Consider the following 17,053-nt stretch of genomic DNA (forward strand, 5'->3'; position numbering starts at 1 on the left):
TGTCCTACCTACCGCATAAGGATTCTCAACCTTCAATCACCGCCTCATTGATTTATTCAATGCTGAAAATGTTGATGTGAGTGTCAAGCATGGATACTATGAACAATTTTATCCTCAACAACCCCTCTCCGATAATATTCACTTTTAGATTAATTCCAATGAAGACTAGTTTACGGACTTGTCTTCGATATTCTTACATTTGCAAATGAAAGTCCAGAAATCCGATTATACAAAGCCAATTCGGGCCGATGTAATATCCTCTTAAAATTATATACTGCATAATCTATTTTGTCAAATTAGTTTCTACATCAATGGCACACTGGTGAGCACAAGCAATAATCTCTCAAATTATACTAGCTCTATGCAATTCATGCTGATGACACCCAATTCATGCAAGGAATTGAGAGTCCCCTCCAATGGATATGAATATATTACTAATACTGATAGTACAGATGCACTTAAAAATGGTACAACTAGTGAATTACATCTAGTCGGAAAAATATATTATGAAATATTTGATATGCCACAATGTTTACCAACCAATGTTAAAGTAGATATGCAACTGACGCTTGCACCATCCAATTTCTTATTGAGAAGAGAACTTGCTGTGAATCCCGCTATATGTTTCACCATGAGCTTGGCACTGCTCCATGTACGCAAACAACAGGTCATGAGTTCTGTTGCATTAGCAATGGAAAAACTGAGAGCCATTGGAAATAATATTAAACTACTTATTCCTCATACAATCACCAATCAACGTCATATTGCTATGGGCTCACGCACCTTCACCGACTCATCCTTTGTCAATGGCGAAATCCCGTCAAAACTCGCCTTGGCATTTGTAAAAAGCGCTAGTGCAATAGGATCGTAGACTGGATGCCCACATAAATTCGAGATGTTTTGACTTTAATCTCTTGTGTGCAAAGTAAACGGTATCCCACTCTACAATCTATCTTTTGATAAATCCTATAGAACATTGTATGAGTTGACGATGCAAACCCTAGATTGTGACTCAATTATTCGAAAATGGTATAACCGAAGATATGTTTGCTAAAACACATGGTATCATTGTAATAGATTTGTCTGGCACACAGGATATGAGTATAGTACGCACGGGGAGTGTGCGTTCAGAGTGTACATTTGCCAACACATTGGCTGAGAGTATTGCACTAATTTAACTAAATCAATATGAAACCTATTGGGAAATCACTCCCGAAGGCAGTGTTCTACTAGACTTGGCGCCCTGAACACCAGTCAAATAATCAATGTATTTAATATGGACCCCTACATGTACCAGTACAAATCCTATTGTCTACCCTTGGACTATCTTGTAAAAATCCAAAGTGTCAACAATACCTGAATAATTATTAATAGCAGTCCGTCGACTGTTCTGACGGGTCATTGGCTATGCATCTTTCAAACAATGAAGACGATTGAATTTTTCTATCCTTTTCGTCTACACTATACATTCTAAATACCCCACATCAGCAACTATATTGAGAGCAATGGGAAAACTCTTATTCAAAATCGTAAGAGGGTGCAGTGTCTAACGACTAAAAGCTGTGGCTTCCATGCACTACTAAATTTTGTGTTCCGATGCCGCGGCTATACTTACAAGCAGTTTCTCCACATTTATGGTGACAATCCACGTCTGAACGACTTTCTAGTGGAAAATATCCTCTCAGACCTATACAGTATTGATTTCAGTGCCCTAAGAGTAAAGTGCATACAAAATGTTTGTGAATTTGTTTATTAATAAAATGCATATATATACAACAATGTCTTTAAATCTTCACTTTATATTTCTTCTTCTTCTTCTTCGATGTATAGGAAACTGTCGTGACCCACTAATGTCGGTAAATCTTTTGGATTCACTGTAGATTGATCTTGATTGACTGCAAAGTCAGGGTCACATTTTCTACAGTACAATGTAACTTCACTCTTGTCATATCTCTTTGTATAGTCAATGATACTATTTGCATTCACATTATGAAATTCACGAGTTTCAATCTGTCTATTCGAAGCAATATCACATACAGTGTTTTCAAATGGTGAATCACATTCAGTAACTGCTAAATAAAAATCACTTGGTTTATAGTCATAATAGGCAGTGTCGTCAAAACGATGACGTAGAAACAAAATTGTCTTGTTACCCCCAACAGTTGAATTGTTGACCAGATTCCTTTTCCCAGAATAATTTAAACCTGCGACGATAACAATTTCGTAGAAATAAACTAAAATCACGTTTGGGATTCTTTCCAATCATAGCGGGGTAAGTTTCCTCCTACTGATCACATTTATCATAGTGACAATTGGAGCACATGTGCCCTCTAGGGTGATAGTCACATACCTCTTCAAGACATGAATTACATCCTTTAGTATGTACTGCATAGCCTCTATGTAATTTACAAGGATTACATAATTTACAATTGTCACTATAGTCATCAATAATTGTACAAGTCTCACATTGAGTCCAACTGCCAAGAGTGTACATGCACAATGGACATGTATAGAACATTTTTTTTTGGTTTCCGATGTCAACTCTCTCACAGCTAAAACGAAACTGATCGTCCTCGCTCGATAAATTCAGTAGGGGAATGGGGAGAGGAGTAGCTCTGTGACATTACCCTTTTTGAATGGTGGAGCCATCTACACTGAATCCATTGGCAATGTTTTCAAAAGTATATCCACGAAAAGATTTTACTTTGTTCCAATTAATATATCAATGAAATGAGTATAAGCATTTGAGTCACATTTTAAAAGTTTCATACAATAGTCCAATGGGGGAGAATCAGTCCTCATTATATTGTCAAGTGTTCCCCGAGAGAATATCGTGCGTTGAAGAGATAACTCGAGAAAATCGTCATCCAAAATCAAATGTTTTTCCATAAACACAAGATTTGATCTATTTCTCACTTTCTCAAATTTTTTCATTTTTCAATCCCTTCACTTTGAATGCTGACTCTAGAATGACCCTGATCCATTAGTCCTAACCTATCCAGAAAAGAACGGGAAAATTTTCGATTTCGAAACAATTTTATTGAATAATTACAACAACAATAATACTAAGCATGTACAATTAGCGATACAGTTTATTGTCTTCGATATGTTTCACTAATGCACTTAAAGCACATTGAAGTCTATTCACGTGTGCTATATCAACTTTTGCAGCGAAACATAATTCATCCTCCATTTTAAATTTGCTCAAGGATGTCACATATCTTGCATATACTACATCCCATTCCAGACAAAGCCGTGATCCTGTCGTGATTTCCACCACCATGTTTGGTGCTCTTGTATTATTACCATCAACTCCACTATCAACTTCTAAGAGGGTAAACATTCCACTCGCTATCATCATCAACACAAATATATATCCAAATGAGTAAAGTCAAAACTGTTCTTACTCCTTTGAATTCTATACACAGACTAATAGAAACTATAGAAAATCCTTTCCTCATATTCTCTGCAAACCTCCGCCGCTAATATGTAACCAGCCCTCTGATTGGTCTAGAAGGGAGATGTAACCGAGTCTCTGATTGGCTTAGAAGGAGACACGTGATCCTGTTTCCTAGTCCTGAATTATAACTTTCTCCCCTAGCGTGCCTTTGACCAAAACAACAACAACAAATAAATCAACCTTGGAAATAGAAGTCATTGACCTGTTCGTTGATCGATAATGCTTGAATAAATTATAACCTGTCAGCATTAAACTAAATTGTAGATGACAGCAGGGGTGTCGTCCGGGAGTCAATAAGGCCTTTCTACTTACTATACGTAAACAATGCTATACGTAAGCAAATTTTATAACTTAAAAACCTTTCCCCAGGGTTGTGGGGGTTTTGTTATCTCCAAAGGCATAGTTATTCGGCCCTTCAACCATGCTGAACAAAATGGCTATCTCAAAATTTTGATCGGAAGATATTGAGAAAAAGGGGCCATGGAAGGGGGTCTAGTTGCCCTCCGATCTTTTTCGTCGCTCAAAAAGGGCACTAGAACTTTTAATTTCTGTTTTAACGAGCCCTCTTTCGATATTTTAGGACCACGGGGTCGATTTGATCACACTTGGAAAAAACAACAACAAATAAACACGCATCCGGGATTTTTCTTCTCGTAAAAATACAAAATTCCACATTTTTAAAAATAGGAACTTGAAAGCTCTACAGTTGGGTTCTCTGATACGCTGAAACTGATGCTGTTATTTTCATTAAGATTATTTGAACTTTAGAAGGCGTTTCCCCTTTTTTCGAAAATTTGGCAAATTTTTTCAGGCTCGAAGCCTTTGATGGGTAATACTAAACTTATTGAAACTTATATATTTGGAATCAGTATCATAATCCTGAAAACGACTGTAAAAAGGACAATCAGGCAGTTATGTAATATGTAAATGAAGCGTTGACATCAATGAGTGAAACTTGATATTTATGCTATTTTTCTTGTTGAGTGTAATTAAGAATACTGTCCTGTATGGCCTGTTTTTTTTTTTTTTTTTTTTGGTTTTTAATAAATTATTATTGTTATTAATCCAATTGTTTTGATATATCTATTGGTATCAACATTCCTTTTTAAAGTTTCGTTTACTATTGACCACATCTTTTTGTGGGGGTGGGCACCTAAACTCTAAAGAAATTTAATTGTAAACTCAAAATTTTAACTGTCTTGTAGAGACTGTTCAGATAAATTTTGAATGGGATTTAGCGCCTACCTCTTCATTTGTCGCAATGTATCTTGACAAAGCTTGCATCGTGATCAAACAGTTCGTGAATTTTTTGCTGGGAGTTTTTCCAGGGAGGAATTTTCTATGGGGAGCGAAGTTTCCAGGGGTTGAACTTGTCAGGGGAAATTATACGCTGGAGGGAATTTGACAGAATTCCTATGCAAAATTCTTTTTAAATGTCTTGCTTTCTCTTTTCCGTCTCAATTTACGCGTGGAGTTGTCAAGGGTAATTGCCCGGGTAAATTTTCACCGGAATTGAATTGTCTTGAGGGTATTTCCGTGGGGAGGGGGGATCAGAAATTAGATAAAGAAAAACAACTTTTTTCAACTGAAAGTGAGGAGCAACATTAAAACTTTAAACGAACAGAAACAATTTCGTGTATGAAGAGGATTGGCTCCCTCCTCAACACATCACTCCTTACGCTAAAGCTTGAATTTTGTCCAAATTCTTTAAGAACGATTGGTTCAGCTTACTGTTTGAGATGCGGTCAGTCAGTTGGGTACCCGAAACAATATATAGGCGATTTCTCTATAAAACATATACTAAATGTTTCTCCCATTTTCTAAGTGCCCACGCTTCAGAACCGTACTTTACCGCTTTCATTACTTTAGCTTCTTATATTCTAATCTTGGTTTGAAGACTTATCTTCCAATTCTTCCAAATTTTTTTCAACTGTGAAAAACACCCCGGGCCTTGGCTATTCTAATTTTAACATCTTCACTGCGACGACCATTGTCTTTGCTAATAATACTACCTATGTAGATGAAGCTGCCCACTTAATCGATCTTCTCGTTACTCAAAATCACCTTTTCATCTTCACTTATTCCTAGTCTTAGCGAGTTAGTATTCTTAATATTAATTTTCAAACCTATTCTTTCACACTAAACTCGCAAAACCTCATTTTGCTAACATTTTCATCGAGGATACTAAAATCAGTACCGTCATCTAAGTCCAGGAGAGTTTTACTTCCCAATTTGGTCCATATTTTTCCATTGCCTCTATTTGGCTCCTTAGGACAAAGTCCATCAAAATGATCCATATAAATGGGGATAGAGAGCAACCCTGCTAACTCCTGATTTAATACGAAACCAGCTACGAACCTCATTTCCAACCTAATTTGCAGCAATGTTATTCCCGTACAAAACACTAATCACTTTATTTTTTTTATCTTATATACCATGTAAGGATAGGACCTTCGCTAAAGCTCTTCTGTCAAATGAATTAAACGCTTACTCATAATCTATAAAACTGAGGACTAAAAGAATTTGATGCCTCAGGCACTTCTCAACTATTAATCTAAGAGCGAAAATTCGGTCGACGCATCCTCTATCTTTCATAAAACTGCACCGTTCTTCTCTTAAAACTTTAGCCTACAGCATCTTTAAGTTTAAAACGTGTCATCGTAGTAATTTACTTCCTACAGAAACAAGACTAATGCCTTTATAATTGCCACACTCACTCTTATCACCTTTCTTATTGAGGGGCTTAATAAGAATTTTCTAAAATCGCAAGGTGCGTCCCCCCTTTCAGAAGTTATATTTATTATCTTCAGTAACTTCTCTCTAACCTCATAACCACCATATTTAAGAAAGTCATTTACCACACTTCGGCACCTGGAGCCTTGTTATTTTTTAATCCTTTTAGTATTGTCACTAATTCATCCTCGCAAAATAAATCTTCCTTCATATTCAAAATGTCACAAGCTATATCTTTCTTTTCTATATCTTTTCTTGTAATTCTATCACGGGTTGGTGCATTTTCAAACTGTTCTTCCCATCTTTCTTCAACTCTTTTCTTATCACTAATTGTGGCCCCATTTCTAACTTTAACTGGGACACATCCAGATTGTCTACAATATTGCCGTCTGGCGTCATCTTCCAGATCTTCAGCAATTTAATCTCGGTCTTCACTTCACACCTCCGTAATTTATATTTTAATGCTTTCTCCACTTTCTTTACGTTCTCAATATTTTCATATGATCTATTACTCAAATACTTTTTGTACAAGCCCCTCCTCCTCTCTATTAAACATAAAGCATTTCCACTAGTTTTGTTAGCTGTGTTTCTAACTTTCTTCCCTAAGACACCATCAGTGAGTCCACAATTATTTTTTTCCTAAAATTATTACATTTATCTTCTACTGTGTCAAATTTACAACTGTTCGCTTTAGCATCCATCTGTTCCTGGAAAGTTTATCTCAAATTCTTATCCGGGTGTCACCAAACGTCATAGCTTCCCGAAAGGTAGTTAGCCTTCCTAAATTTCTGCTTTAAATTAATCCTACATTTTGCTAGATGGGGATCTTTTAAAATCAATAACAGCACTCCTATATGCCCTGCATCTTGTATCGATTCTGCCAGTCTTAGGTTTACAACAACACAATCAATAAGGTTATTCATCTTACCATCATGTAAATACCATGTTAACTTATGGGCCGTTTTATGACCAATTACTGTATTGGTTATAACTAGATTGTTGCACCTACCAAATTACAGCAGCCTATAACCATTACTGTTTTCTTTTCTTCACCAAATTTACAAAAAAGTGAACTAGAACTTTCAATTTCCAATCAAATGAGCCCTCTCTGAAGTTTATACGAGTGTCCCTTCTATAAAAACCGTATATGCCCCCAGGCTATAACTTACAATGCCTGCCCCCAGGCCCTGGGGGTTGTGTCGACTCCGGAGTTTTGTTATCTGATCTTTGAACTATTTTTAACAAAATTGCTATCTCAAAATTTTAATTGGATGTATTGGGGAAAATGGGCATGGGGGGGGGGCTAGTGGCCCTCTGATTAGTTTTGACTCTTAAAAAGGGCACTAGAACTTTCATTTCCAGTCGAATGAGCCCCCTCAGTAGTTTATAGGACCACCCCTTCCATATGAAGTGCCTCTTGGAAAAAATAATAATTATAAAATATTGGAGCCTTATGGCCTTTACTATAGGGAGCCCTATATATATATATATATATATATATATATATATATATATATATATATATATATATATATATATATATATATATATATATATATATATATATATATATATATATATATATATATATATATATATATATATATATATATATATATATATATATATATATATATATATATATATATATATATATATATATATATAAAGCAAATTTAGGGACTGATTTTTCTTCTTTTTATTTTTTAAACTGATTAAAATAATTCATTTTACCGTTCTGTATTAAAGATAAGAACTTGAAAAGATAAAAGGATAGATACAAAAATTCTCTCTTCTTAATTAAGTATAAAAAAAAAATTGTCTTAGCATTACAAGGTCAAAAATACATTTTGCACCTTGTATTTGATGAAGAATACTTTCCATTTGAACTAGCTTAAAAGTAGGATTACAACCTAAAACATTTAATTCTCCATTAATCTTTTTGAAACACTTTGACGGTAAAAGGACCATTATACATATTTGCTAAACTCCAATATAATGGTCCCCTTTCTTAATGCCACTACCGATCACTTTAATCTAGACGAGGAATTAATCTAATCTCGCAGGCTTAAATGAACAATCTATCCTTCCCAATCCATATTACAAATGTCTTGTGTGAAGGAGCAATTTATTCAAATACAAGAGGGGAATCGATGTCCATCCCAACCAGAAATGATGTCCAATAATCTTTGAACGCCCAATTTTGTATCTTTTGAACAGATGAATAATTATTCTGTAGTTGATATCTTTTATCAACTTCTTTTTTTCTGTGAAAGAAGTATTTAAATTATTCGAAGTCTCAAAATGACTTCTTGTTTAAAAAAAGAAAAATTGAATACTGAAAAAGTGCTTGAAACACCTAGATTATCGAAATGAGAAAATAGTTATTTGAAACGGGTACTGCGAAGAGTTAAAGATTTCATCTAGTCAGGGTTGCCACCCTGACCTGGAAGAATTTACTAAATCGGAGAGGAAAAATTTACTAGATCGCATCTGTTTTTACTAAATGCTCAAAAAAAATTTTTGCGCGTGCGGCTACGCCGCAGGCCCACCATCAAGCATCGATTTTTACTATAGGAGGATAATCAATACGCTTTTAACAATCTCTTTTCCTTTTTTCTTCTTTTTTCTCTTTTCTTTCGTTCTCATAGTATTATTGAAAATTCCGGAAAACTACAAAGTTCAAAAATCCTTTTTTTGGATATATATATATATATATATATATATATATATATATATATATATATATATATATATATATATATATATATATATATATATATATATATATATATATTTTGATTTCTCTCAGCAGGCTCATTTTTCCTCAATAAAAATTTTCAAACTGAGGAGATTCACCTAATGACCTTGGGTGGTTGGCTTTTGTTTTGATTCCAATAGATTCCCAATCATCACAAATCCAAGTGTCATTATAGCTTCATTTTTAGTTGGTAAGATTTGATACACAGAATGCTGATTTTGTCAACCTTTAGACGCCGGAAGTGAAGTGTCTGTTTATGAAAAAAGGTGACTGCTTGTCTGTCTCTGAGACAGACAAGCAAAATTGCAAAACAGACAAGCAAAAATTTTAAATTGTCATGTTTACAATAATTTTTTTCCCTGAATTCATGGAAAATAAAAAAAAAGTTTTGTTCACTCTAAATCATGACTTTTTACTAGTTTTTACTAGATTTTGGGAAATTTACTAGATCTTCTAAATTTACTAGTTTTTTTTTTTACTAGATCTAGTAAAATCCTACTGGGTGGCAACCCTGCATCTAGTATGTTTCCATTATTTAAAACGGGCTTGGGTACTTTAGAATTTAAGATATTATCTATTAAGGTCGAAACTTGTAGCTGAAGTTTAAGAAGGTAAAATCACCTTCCGAGTTTTTATGACGTTGATTGACCACAGGATGACAATTTTAGCGGAACTCCCCAAGAAGAATTGGACATGGAACTCAAGACTATACTTTTTAATAATGTAAATGCAGACGACCGTTAGAATAATTTTGGGAAAACTGTTTGCAAATTAGTAGTTAGAAATCTTACGTGAATACGAAAAAAGTAAGGGCAGTAGAGAACGCATTAAAGTGTGAACTAAGGAAATATAAAATGGAGGTTGTGTGTAAAGTTGTAGAAGATTCAGCCAGATGTCCTAATAATAATATGTTGAACTGGTAGGTTAAGAGCATAAGAGAAAATATTCATTCTGAACTTGTCCCAGTTAATGATAGGATCGGAGGCTAAATTAATAATAAGAAAATTGTTAAGAAGAGATGGGCAGAGCATGGTCGTAGTTTCTTAAACTGTGATAAAGTTGTAAGACAAATGTGCAAACTAAGAGTGGAATATTGGAAGCCACAGTAATGACAGTGGTCAAGTATGGCTCCGAAATGTTGGCGCTTCGGAAACCCGAGGATGATAAGGTATTTTTTTTCCAGAGAAATTGTCTAAGGATAGTTTTTGATTTGACTCCACTAAGAATGTGATTATCCCCCCCCCTCCCCCCCTTACTCAGGATATAATGAAAGAAAGGTTAAGGATGATAGTGCATTTTAGCCATTTATCTAAGGCTAAACGGAAAGCAGGGCATCCTTCAATGGGGTGGGAAGAGGTCATAAGGAAGTATTTGAAGAGAACTTGAACTTCTAGGGAGAGGTACAGAATGAAGCTTTGAATAGACAGAGGCGGAGGAATGTCCAGTTTTATCAGTAAGAGAGTGTTAAATAAATGTCTCATAAATATTTGTTTTTATCCCAAAGATTTACGATTTGCTGCATTTCAGCAAACATATCTCAAATGTTTATAGGGCATTTAGATCATCTTTGACCTCTTCTGTACATCACATTATTTTAAACGAGAATATTTTCCGTTTCTGTATTCGTTTTAAGCGTAAAAACTTGATTTCGTAATTCTTCAGATTTTTTCCCTGGAATTGTTATAACAGAAGAGCGTCGTCTAAAAACTGAGGTAGTCCGAATGTTTACTGTGCCTAGTTCTAGTCTTTATATATGTTAAGTCCAGCTCTAGTCTCTAAAATATCTTACATGAATGCACATATTTTCAAATTTGACAAAAGTGTTTCCTGTCTCGATTTAGTAGCAACTGCATAAAACAGGATATTGTTTGCTTTTTGACGTCTCTTCACGTCAAAACGGTATTCTATTGGCTGCTCATAAAGTCCTATTCTTGAGACGAATTTGTTTACATAGATGAATCGATCTCCTTAGAACTCTTTGTCGTTTACTACAAATAATAGTCTTTATCATAGAAATTGTATCTTGTGATTTTTGTCCCGCTGTCTGCAAGAGGATATCACTGGTGCTGATCTCCTATCAAACCTTCGTAATGAAACTGTACCGTTTTCCATGCACACGAGCTCTGTCGGTTTCCAAGTTGTGCTAAATCTGGTAACTCGGACAGTCATAATCCAGCCCATAGAAAAAAATAATAGTTGCCAGATTCTGCAAATCTCGCAGTATGATTTTGCCGTTGACCCTGGTTGTTCTAAACCTTTAGAATGGAACTTAAGAACGAAGGAATTAAATAATAGTGAAAACTAGCGAAAATCGTGACTGTTCTTTTTTCTATTTCTATGATCCAGACATTCACTTCCTTACATGGGCTCAAATCCCTCTCCCAAAGCATGTCGAAATTATCCAAAATCACTTCCAAATTATGATGTTTTTACTAGTCGTTTCAGGTCTGATAGTTTCGTTCTCTAACACTGAAAGACTTAACTTCAAATCTAGGGACCATGCATGATCCCCTCAGTAACAAAGGAAGGGGCTAGAATCTTATTTTGTCCGTAATGAGTTGTTCCCTGCTGAAATCTGAGCTCTATTTTCTTTTGATTAAAAAAATCAAATTAAACTTAGACTTAAAGCTCTACCGTGTCTTTTTAATGTAGTTGTTCTATTTTGATTCTTTTTTTTTATCCTGCTCCTAAACATAAAAAACTCAGTAGAAATACACCAAAAAGCTGCATATCATTGCTGATTTCATTTTATTGACAACGCGAAAGCAAGAATTTTCTTGTTGGTATACGTCTGCAACTAAAATTTACTAAAATGAAGGGTCGAAACTTAAAAGAACCGAAAGCTAAAACGAGCAATGAAGGAAACTTGAAAATCACAGAAAATCCAAAATAAGGGTGGTGTTTTCACCCTGAAACTTCTGCCTTTCCTGGAACCAAATAGGTTTCTCAAATTGAAAATCCTGTTAAGAAAAATATTCCTTTTTTTTCTGTACTTGTGAATTTTTTTTTACAAGGTTAAGGTTACAAGGAAAGTTTACAAGGAAAGAAATCTAGATGAAACTACCCTTTCTTTATAAAATCATTTTTGGTTTTTTAAACCTTTTCTTTTTTTGTAGCAGTGTCCAAGATGATGAAGTTAAACAGCGAGTCTCGACCACCTTAAATACAGAAGCTGTAAAAAAGTCATTTTTAAATTTTCTAAGCCTGTACGGAGACTATACAAGCCTTCAGAATTTGCTCGTAAGTTTTATACATTTTGTTACTAGACATAGACTTGTCTGCAACCTTTACCTCTGCTCTGCGAAAATTTTAAAAATAGTATAAAGAAGTTCCAAATGCAATTTTCTGTGCTGATTTACTAAAGATCCTGAAATACAACTGTCAAGTACAAAACGCGAAAGTATATTTATTCTTCTGGGAAATTGTCATAGACAAAGCTTTTTTTAAGCTAAGACTTTTTTAAAGCTAACCTTGTATTATTCATTCTATATTATGTTTTGTGTGTTTTTCCTGAGAACAGAAGAACTCCGCATTTCTAAATATGGGAACGGACGAAAAAGAGTGTTTTGCAATTCTTGACTGAAATTAAGCAAATCTTTAGAATATATTCATAAATTTGTTTTATTCCGCTTCTTGGCAGAAATTTTCTATTAGATGTCCTTATCTCTTATCTCTATTTCTTAGTAAATAATTGAAAACTCCTTTCTTGCTTAGTCATCGCTAAAGTAGATTCTGAAGGACAAAGGAACGAAGGATATTAGAAGAGACAATCGAATAACTATCATTAAATGCGTGTGTACGCCGTATTATTAATTCCAAAGCTCAATTCTGAGATGCTTGTGATTGTGGTCTTTTGTTGCTTAATTGCACCTGACGAGAAAGATGATGACAAGGTTGTTTGATATCAAACTTGCATTCCATTTGTTTCTAACAATCGTGGTAATTTTTATTCAGTTAGTGGTTGTATAATTGATATCAGAGTGCTTTTTAAACAATGAACGTAAAGCACTGGAAGCACTAACTCACTAATCTGAATAATTTGACCTCCTACTTGGTCTAAATTAAATCATCTTACTCTTAAGGACTGACGAGAATAAGGAAAATATTAGGAAAATTCTCTGACCGCTAAGCCCAATCTAATACCCCTTTAATTTTCTAGAAATAATGTCGATACCACTAAGAAGAAGATGGACGTTTCGAATTTCAGTAAACCGAAGCGTAAAATTAGGAAAGAGCGAAGAAGCATTTTAGATACAAAATCTCCAGGGATTTTTACCCTTTGTAAGCGAGGCAGCCAGTCGCCCTCTGTGCTCCTGGGTGCTTCCAAGGAGTAATTTATGACTTTGATACATATTTATAACTCTATTAATCTTGAGAATGCCTTTTTCTTTTTCTGTGTACTAAAATGACCCGATAGTTCTTTTCTCCAATAGTTTTTCCCTCGTCCATAAAATCTGATAAATTACCGGAATTTAACTCATTCTCCTCTAAACTACTGAAAATAGCTTTCCAAATTGACCTCTAAAATCAGAATTTCTTGTATAAAGTTGACGGATGGAGTTCCAACTTTGGTGACTGGTCCAGGAAATGAAAAATTTGACACTTTTATTACTATCATCATCGCTATATTGACTCCTGAATGAATCGGAAATTCAATTTAAATCTATATTTTACAGATCCCGATTGCTGTGCAACTATCGACGAATAAATCTGTAAAGGATGTAGACTTTGTTGGGCTCATAACAAAGAGATTGGTTGCTGATTCCAAGTCTTTAATACTGCGTGGACTTTCTAACCTTGAGCTCCATTTGGTAAGACTCTGCTAATTAGATATGAATGTTTTCTTTCGTGTTTTGTCGTTTTATATGGCGTAAAAAATCCATTCTGATCTAAATGTAGATGTTAACCCATGTATACTTTATTTGATTAACTGTGAAACTCGTGGCCGGTTTGGTCAGATCCCACGTTAAGGGTGTTCGTGTAACTGAACCACCGTGTAACTGAACCCCAAGCAACTGAACCCATGTAACTGAACCACCGTGTAACTGAACCACCGTGCAACTGAACCCCAGTATAACCGAACCCCCGTAAAACTGAACCGTCATGCAACTGAACCACCGGGCAACTGAACCCCATTTAACTAAACCCTCGTGTAACTAAAACTTCGTGCAACTCAACCTCATTTAAGTGAACCCCCATGTAACTAAACCCCCATGTAATTAAACCTCCGTGTAACTGAACCCCCGTTCAACTGAACCACCGTACAACTGATTCACCGTGCAATTGAACCACCGTGCAATTGAACCACCGTGTAACTGAACCATCATACAACTGAACCACCGTGCAACTAAATCCCCATGTAACTGAACCATCGTGCAACTGAACCCACTTAACTCAGATTTTCAGTTTTCTAAAAATATTAGGCAATATCATTGGGTCAGACACAAGTTAGAATTTTTACATGTTCAACCTTGTTGAAATTGTTTGTTTCTTAAATTTATGATATAAACGCCTGTCAAAAGTATTCACGAAAAAGCTTTGTTTTATTTTTGCAAAAGAAAAAGGGAAAAAAGAAAAAGGGGGGGATTGGTAGCACTCCAGCCTTTTTTTTCAACATTCCTTCAACTTGCCCTGAAAGTTTTAACTTCATATCCTCAGGTTTATACCCTTAGCTGTTCTCGACACATTACAGATAGCCTACAACGTCTTTTAAAACTGGATGCACATAGTACCTCTTGATTTAGTTGAAGATGCTCCTAAATATTTTCCAAACAATGTGACGGCTGATACCATCAACCATTTTAAATGTTGCTCGTATTTCCTTTTCACAACCAATAAAGTAATAAATTCTTTTTGATTGGGTTTGGCATTCTTCTTGACATTTCCCTAAGGTTTGACCTTAATGCTGCATGCTTTTTTTATTTATAGGATCAAACATCCCATCTTTTCTTGATAAAAAAAACTTATATGTTAACAAGAGGCAACTTGTATAACTTACAGCCCTTGCACCAGAGGCTGAGGGTTATAAACAATAGTTATTTAACTATGATTTAGTTATTTAACCTCTGAACAGTTTTAAATAAAATGGCCGTTTCGAAATTTAGATCGGATGTATTTGGGTAAAAAATAGGGTGAGGTGGAAGCCCTCCGATCACTATATCCGAGGGCTACTAGCCCCCCCCCCCACACCCCCTTTTTTCCCCAAGCCCATCCGATAAAATTTGTATAATAGCCATTTCATTAAAAATAGTTCATAGGTAAGATGAATAACAATCCTGTGTCGATGCAACCCCCCAGGGCCCAAAGGCATGTGTTATGAGTAATACTCTAAGGAGATATAGGCCTAAAGTTCTTATAGAAGGTATGCTCGTATAAACTTCGGAGAGGGCTCATTTGATTGTAAATTGAAAGTTCTTGTTGACTTTTTAAGAGTCAAAAGAGATCGGAGGGCAACTACCCCCCTTTAATTGAAATTTATAATTCACCTTTTAAGAGTCAAAAGTAAGTGGAAGGCAGTTAGCCTCCCCACACTCCATTTATTTTTTTTCCCAGAGGCACGTCATATAGAAGGGGTCGTCGTATATACTTCAAAGGGGGCTCATTCGATTGGAAATCGAGAGTTCTAGTGCCCTTTTTAAGAGTCCAAAGTGATCGGTGGGCAACTGGCCTCCCAAACCCTTTCTCCCCAAATACATCGGACAAAAAATTTGAGGTAGCTTTTTTGTTAAAAATAGTTCAAAGATCATATAACAAAATTTCTGTGTCGACACAATCCCCCCAGGGCCCGGGGCAGGCGTTGTAAGTATTCCTCTGGGGGCATATATCGTTCTTCGGAGGGCTCATATGATTGGAAATTGAAAGTTCACGTTCACTTTTTAAGAATCAAAAGACATCGGAGGACAACTAGCCCCCCTCTCCACGCTATATTTTCCTCAAACCCATCCGATAAGAACTTTGAGAGAGCCATTTTTTTCAAAATAGTTCGAAGGTCAGATAACAAAAACTCCGGCGTCTATACGTCCCCCCAGGCCCGGGGGCAGGCATTGCAAGCTATGTCCTGGGGCCGTATGTGGTTTTCATGAAAGAGATGCTCGTATGAACCTCTGAGAGGGTTCATTTGAATGGAAATTAAGAGTTGTAGTTGACTTTATCAGAGTAAAAAAAGATTGGAGGGCAACTAGCCCCTCCCGCCCTCAACGCCTTTGGGTTTATTGGATGGATAAACCCATCCTTCAAAAATGTGAGGTGACCATTTTGTTAAAAATAGTTCAACCATCAGATATTAAAACTCCGGGGTCGACACCCCCCCCCCCCAGGGCCCAGGGCCAGGGGTCGTAAGTTATACTCTGGGGCTATATATGGCTCTTATAGAAGGGATGCTCGTATAAACTTCAGAGAGGGCTCATTTGATTGAAAATAGAAAGTTCTAGTTCACTTTTAAAGAGTCAAAAGAGGCTGAAGGGTAATTAGCCCCCCCCACGCCCTTTTTCCCCAAACCCATCCGATAAATATTTTGAGATAGCCATTTTGTTAAAAGTAGTTGAAACATCAGATAATAAAACTCCGAGGTTGACACAAACCCATTTTTTCACATTGATATTGTTACTTTGATACCAGTTTTGATACTTTGATGAATATTTGATTTTTTTTTTAAGTTTGAATTTGAAATAAGAAATTTTTAAGAACTTGAAACTTTTTGCAATCAAAAACGAACAAAAATTAATTAAAATAAAACTTTCCGAAAAAAGCGCCAATGACGCAGTAGGTTTTAACTTTTACAGTGAGAGAAGGAGGTGATACCCAAACTCTTGTTTGCAGTGATTTTTGTTCGTTTCAAGCTTGATTTGAATATTCATCGTTTTAAGATTTATTTATTAATTTACATTAATATCTATTGTATGTTTGTTTTCATTGATTGTTTATTTAATTTCTGTTCGTTTTAAGTTTCATTTGTACTTCAATAGGAAAATATTTTTCTTTCTTTCTAAGCTTGATTTTCATATTCAATCTAAGAATTACTCGCTTTAAGATCTATTTATTAATTTATATTATTACTTGTTGTATGTTTTTGCTATCATTGTTTATTTACTTTCTGTTCG

General features: G+C 35.3%; 1 protein-coding gene across 1 annotated transcript in view; it reads left to right on the top strand.

Annotated features, from left to right (window-relative positions):
• The window catches only part of Orc4 (origin recognition complex subunit 4), a 365,469-nt gene that overhangs the window by 119,030 nt on the left and 229,386 nt on the right, over positions 1-17,053 (top strand). Inside the window, exons 6-7 of the mRNA XM_089088865.1 lie at positions 12,071-12,194; positions 13,631-13,765. Coding sequence (XP_088944991.1) covers positions 12,071-12,194; positions 13,631-13,765 — 259 coding nt within the window. The remainder of the gene's footprint in view (positions 1-12,070; positions 12,195-13,630; positions 13,766-17,053) is intronic.

The sequence above is a fragment of the Artemia sp. Qi Xiang Cuo genome, chromosome 5, assembly GCF_049724085.1.
Source record: "Artemia sp. Qi Xiang Cuo chromosome 5, ASM4972408v1, whole genome shotgun sequence".
NCBI classification, from domain to species: Eukaryota; Metazoa; Arthropoda; class Branchiopoda; order Anostraca; family Artemiidae; genus Artemia; species Artemia sp. Qi Xiang Cuo.